At 59.4% G+C, this 5,847-nt stretch overlaps 1 protein-coding gene across 1 annotated transcript in view; it reads right to left on the reverse strand.

Annotated features, from left to right (window-relative positions):
* Cplx1 (complexin 1) overlaps positions 1–5,595 on the reverse strand; it is a 19,294-nt gene extending 13,699 nt beyond the window's left edge. The window contains exon 1 of the mRNA XM_013023914.1: positions 5,464–5,595. Coding sequence (XP_012879368.1) covers positions 5,464–5,494 — 31 coding nt within the window. The 5' untranslated portion in view covers positions 5,495–5,595. The remainder of the gene's footprint in view (positions 1–5,463) is intronic.
* Between the last annotated feature and the right edge of the window lie 252 nt (positions 5,596–5,847).

Raw genomic sequence — 5,847 nt, forward strand, 5'->3', positions numbered from 1 at the left:
CCAGCACCAGCACCCAGCACCAACACAACTAGCACTCCGTGCCCAGCACCAGCACCCAGCACCAACACAACTAGCACTCCGTGCCCAGCACCAGCTCCTAGCACCAACACAACTAGCACTCCGTGCCCAGCACCAGCTCCCAGCACGTAGCATCCGACACTAGCACCTGGCAGCCTGGCCTGAGAACCCATCTCCCATAAAACAGTGGGCTCTCCCCTATATCATGCCAAGTGTCCTGTCCTACCAAAGAAATAAGAAGCCAGAGGTTCTGGGCCTTTCCGGAGCAGGGGGCTATGTGTGTCCAGGTGGAGGAGGCAGTGGCGGCCAGCTGCTGCGTGAGGATGACCCTGGAAAAGTGCACCGTGTGGAGGGTGGGAAGGGCGTGGGGCCGTGAGGGCTGGCAGCAAAGCTGCCTCCTTTGCCCCGATGCCTCAGAGCCGGGGTGGGACTCTGCTAGGCTGGAGGTGCACTTGCATTCCCTGGAGGTGCCTCCATGCGTTCCCTGCTCCGTTTAACCTGCCCTGAATGACAGGAACTGGAACCTCCCGCAGTGCACCATGTTGGCAAGGATTCTGAGAGTAGTCAGCACTCTGGAGCTATTAAAACAAATGCTCTAATCCTGACCATGATCGCCTGCCAACCAACAAGGCACAACACGAATGACTTCATCAGACAAAGCGCACTGCAGCTTCATGCAGCTCAGGACTAAAACATCTGCAACTGAATCGCAGGTGCATCATCTAGGAGTGTCTTCAGGAAGGAGGGACCAGCCTTCAGGGTGTGGGGAGAAAAGTCGCTTCCCTGAAGTGTCCTTCCAGCCACCAAGAGATTTAGGGCAAGAGGCAGTTCTGCCAGCCGAGAGGAGCAGAAGCAGCTTCTGAGCAAACACACGTGTTGGTACTTTGTCCTCAAGTGTTTGCTGGATGCCGTTTAAAAGGGGGAAGGGGGGAGGATGCTCTGCCTGAGGAGCTCATGGTCAGAGGCTCTGGAAACCATCACAGCACAGCATGAGGAGGATCTCGGAACTGGGAACTGCCCTCTCAATACCCTGCTCATGTCGGGAAGTCCATTTGCCCAACGTGGCCCTGCCCTTCCCGAATGGAAACCCTCCACACCTCCACCAAAGAGATGAACTCTCAGCTCATTCCGTAGCTCATCCTTCACTGGGAATGTGATGCCAGGGCTGCTCTGAGACTGTGAGGAGCAGACTGAGCATGAGATTTTACCAAGAGTGAATGTGGGCTAATGGCACCAGGTCTCCAATGGCACTGCAGAGCTGTCTCTGGACATGCTGCCGTAGCCTAATTCCGCCGGTTCTGTCACCGCATCCAGACACAGCTCTGCCACATGACTTCCAGAGCTTCCTCTCCTATCTACTACTTTTCCTGCTGCTCAACTCAGCTGCAGCCTGACCAGCCTGGCCAGTGCCCCAATGGGACAGGAACCAGCAAGAGACACCTGAGAAACATGGCTGTTGAGACGCAGACCAGCACGGGAAGGGCAGGAGCTGGTGAGGCCAGCCGCACCCAGGAACTCTGTGCAGGCAGGACGGATCCCTTCCTCATCCACCTCACAGACCTCCAGCCAGGCCCAGGGTGGACTTGCTGGAGAACACAGAGCACCCTTGCTGGGGTTGCTCAAGAGCAGACCAGCAGGGGTCAAAGGTTCCTACCCCGGGCCAGGTCTACCGTCCTGAACACCTCCCACCTCTGTCTCTGCCTGCCCTAACCCCAGGCCCCTAGGCCTGTGAGAACAGCGCTCCGCTCATTCTTCAGAGCCTGCCCCTGCCCCTCCGTCCCTGGGGATCTAAGCGTGCTCCCAGAGGGAGGGCAGCATCCCACAGAAAAGGCAAAACAGGCGTGACCTGGATCATCTGGGCCAAAATAGCCGCTTCTGCTTAACTCAACTAAGAGCTCACACTGAGCAGCCACAGCTGCCCACTCTCCTCCCAGCATAAATTCAGCCCCTGGGCATTTGCCACTTCCTGCCTGAGGAGAAACAGCTTCTTTAAATTATACCCCAGGGGCCTGAATCCCAGATCCATGAAGATGTGGCCGACAGGCTGCTTTGCTACAGCCCGGCTTATCGATCCCAGGAGAGCTGTCACTTGGATGTGGTTTGAGTCACAGCCCCTCCTCCTCTCAGTGGCTGGCACTTTAACCCTGCGGACAGGGCTGAGGGGGGTCTGAAGTCTGACAAGACCTGGAGGACATTCTCTTAGTGAGAAGATGAGGTTGCCCCCAGGCACACTATCTTCCACCATTTGGCCCCAAGAACCTTCCTCTCTTCCCAGCCCTGCCTGCCTGGCCATCCCAGGCACTTGATTGCAGAGTGCAAGGAAGGGTGGGGGAAAGTTGGGCGTGAAGAGTAGGTCCTGACCAGGTGCCCTGGCCTGAGGGAAACAGATAACACCGAAAGACAGCTGTGCCCTAGCGGCCGGGCCACAGCAGCAGTGCTGAGAGACTTTTGGGGCTGCCTGGGGTGAGGAGCCGGGAGCCAGACAGGGCGGCAGGCCCACACTGCAGGTTGGCACAGAGTAGGGGGCAGGGGATGACAGATGCTGGTCCTGCCCCGTCCTGCTGCAGTGGCCTGGCCCCATTCTCTGGGAGCCAGGCCCGGCAAGGGGAGGCTATGGGTGCAAGACTGGCCGGCATGGGGGAGGGGGTGGCCAGAGCTGGGACCTGCAGGCTTGGGGGAGAGGGGGTGGAGGAGCGCACAGGGAAAGAGCTGTTCTGGTGAGGCTGACGGTGGACCTTGGTGACAGGAGCTACAGAGACTGATGGGGTGTCTGGGTCCCCGTGGCAGGCTGAGGCCCTTTCCCTCACAGACCCCTACAGGTTTGCTTGGAGCTCTGCCTGGACCGCATCCTCCTGGCCCCCACTGGCCCAGGGTTGCAGGAAGCTAGAAGCACCAAACCCCACATGAGACCTTCCTTCCCTTAGGTAACAGAGACTCAAGAATCATCCTGTGACCTCAGGGTCCCCAGAGGAACTCACTGGTCCCTAACCAGATGGCACTGGAAAGAAAGTCCTGCCATTCCTAACGTCATGCGGCATCCATGCGAGAGCCCTGCTGGTCCTGGGCCTCTTCTCGGGGGGTCCCACTGGGAAGACATCTTCCTGACCCCAGCATATACTTGGAACTTACTGACAGGACAGAGGCAGCCATGAGCTGGGAGGGGCTGCTGAGCCCCAGCAGGCCTGGGGCCAGAGAAGCCCAGAGACAAGGTCAGCGGCCATGGTTGGTCAGCAGGTCCTGCACCCATACCTTCCCTGTCTTGGGCCCTGAGTGGCCACAGGTCTGGACCTTGATCACTCAGTGGACGAGGCCCAGCCACCTGGAGCAGAAGAGAAGGCCCCGGGGCATGTGTCCTCTATCACTCCCTCGACTGCTCAAACGGCAGAGTGCAGCCACACTCCAGTCACACCCGAGGAGGGGCCGCAGCCTCCTTTCGCCCGCTGGAGCGTGGCTGCCGTCGCTGGCCATGCTTCTGTCTGTTTCTAACGCCTCTCTTGCTCCATCTCTTCGTTGGGGTCTTCTTTGTCTCGGTTCCTCTCTGTCTTCCTGTCTCTGTGTCTGCCTTGGTCTCTGCTTTCCTTGGCTCTCTTTGTGCCTCAAACTCTTTCTCTCTCATTCTGTTTCTGTCTCTCTCCCTCTTCAAGCTGCCTTTGTTTCCTGCCATCTCCAGTGCGTCTGAAGTGAATTTCTCTTCTTCTGGGCTATTCATGTCTACCCTGTCTCCCTGACTGTCTCGCTGTCTCTCTCTTCCGTTCTGCTTTCTCCGTATCTGGGGCCTGGCCACCCTGTCTCTCAGGGTGTTTGTCAACCTCTGGAGCTTGCTTCCTCCCTCCGTCTCAGTCTCTGTCTAGCTCCTTCCCAGCCACACACCCTAAGACAAGAAACTGATGCCCACGATGGAGAGGAGGAGCTTGGAGCTCAAGGTCACGGGGACAGGAGTGGGGGCTCACACACACCAGCCCCACTGGGCAGCACGGGACCCACGTTCCTGTCAAGAGCAAATGCGAGGTGGACAGGGCAACAGTGCTCAGAGGCCCAGTGTGTGGCTATCGCCTGCAGGCCTGCCGCTGGCCACCCCCTGTGGCTCCCACGGCCCTTCATGAAGCCCGTCCCAAAGCTACTGCAGGAAAAACTTTGGGCTGACATGGAACAAAGAGAGAATCCAAGCTGGCAATTACCCGGCTAATTTCAGCTATGTAGACAGCCAAATCAGATACTTCAGTTTCCTTAAAAGCCCACCTCAGGGCCTGAATTAGCCACTTAATTAATTATCTGCAGCAGCCTGGGACTTGCCGGGTGCAACGCGGGTTCTTCCCGATGCAGGCTGCCGGCGGGTCCCTGAATCACGTCCCGGTGACGTAATCCTTATAGTTAGACACCACCTGCACCCACCCTTGGCCGTGGACTCTCAGGGACACACCCTGGGTGCACCTTCCCTCTCATTGGAGTGGAGGAACAGACGTCTTCTGGCAGACACCCAGAAGTGTCTCCCCAGCCCCCCTCCACCCTGTCACTGTCACTGTGGTCCCAATCAGTGTTCTCTGTGTGGATCGCTCCCTCCCCTCCCCTATCCGCCCCGCCCCCATGGCAGCAGGGCAAGGCTGCCAAAGGTGGCTCTGAACTGGTAGAATCAGGAGCTAGACACAGGTTCTCCTCAAGGAAGCACTGGGATCTGGCGTGCTTAGGGTGGGCAGCTCTGAGCAGACCTGAAACCTATCCAGTTCAGCCCCCAGGTCTGCAGACCTGAGCTGACCCAACCGCTGATGTGCCCACAGATCCCTCAAGCCCTCGGGACTCTGCCCACTGCCATCTTCCTGACTCCAGTCCTGGGTACAACTTCTGGCTACAGCGATGGCCTTGAGCCAAACAAAATAGGGCTCCCTTCCAATGGCCATCAGCAGGACGGCCTGCTGCCCCTCCCCCAGCCCCCTCTGATCACTGATTCTGTGGAAGGGTCCTGGGCTACACGGCTGTCTTGTCTTATTCTTGTGTCCAAGCAACCACAGTTCCCTGGGAACAGCACTGTCTTCCACCAGGATGAAGCCTGCGGGGTCCTGGTCACACATTCTAGCTGGCACTGTCCCATCTCCCCTTTAGTGTCCCTTCTGATCAGGGCGTGGCTACAGAGTACAGCCCCCCAAGCTCCCCTGGGGTGTCTATCTGTGTCGGTACTGCTGGCTTCTCAGTTCCAATTTGCCCGAATACAGATGGTGTGGTCTGCTGGGGCGTGACCTGGGTGCCAGGGCCAGTCTACACCTCCTGTCCTCAACCCAAGTCTGGCCCCAGGATCCAGGGCCCACCGGGGAAAAGCAGGCGTGTCTGTGCAGGCTGCGTGAATCCTGAGGTGCTGTGCTGCCCGGTGCCGGACGCCACGTCCCAGCGTGTCCACGCCTGCCCGCCCCTGGTGTCCAGCCCCACGGCCCTCCCTGACCGCCCGTCTCCTACCTCCCAGGGCTTGTTTCATTACAAACTCCATGACGATGGCTTGATCCCTCAGAGGTCACTCCAGGCTCAGCTCGCATTCGAGGGTGGCCAGGGTCCTCGGCCTGGGGAGAGTAAGCGTCACACGTGCCCTGGCCAGCCTTCCTGCCCTCCCGGCTGCGGGGGCCAGGCGCCTGGGGGAAGGTGCACCTGGAACCCACGCCTGTCCCCAGGCTCAGACGCCCGGTGGTCCGGGGTTTCCAGGGCCTGCTTGGGCAGGAGCCGGGGCGGGCCGGGGCGTTTGAAGGTCACCGCGGCTTGGCAGTCAGGTTCCCCGGTCTGGGCGCGGGTTTGCGGCAGCCCGTCCCAGAGCGCGGGGCCGTCCTGCCCGCCAGAAGGCGGCGAGGG

The sequence above is a fragment of the Dipodomys ordii genome, unplaced genomic scaffold, assembly GCF_000151885.1.
Source record: "Dipodomys ordii isolate 6190 unplaced genomic scaffold, Dord_2.0 Scaffold71, whole genome shotgun sequence".
Taxonomy (NCBI): Eukaryota; Metazoa; Chordata; class Mammalia; order Rodentia; family Heteromyidae; genus Dipodomys; species Dipodomys ordii.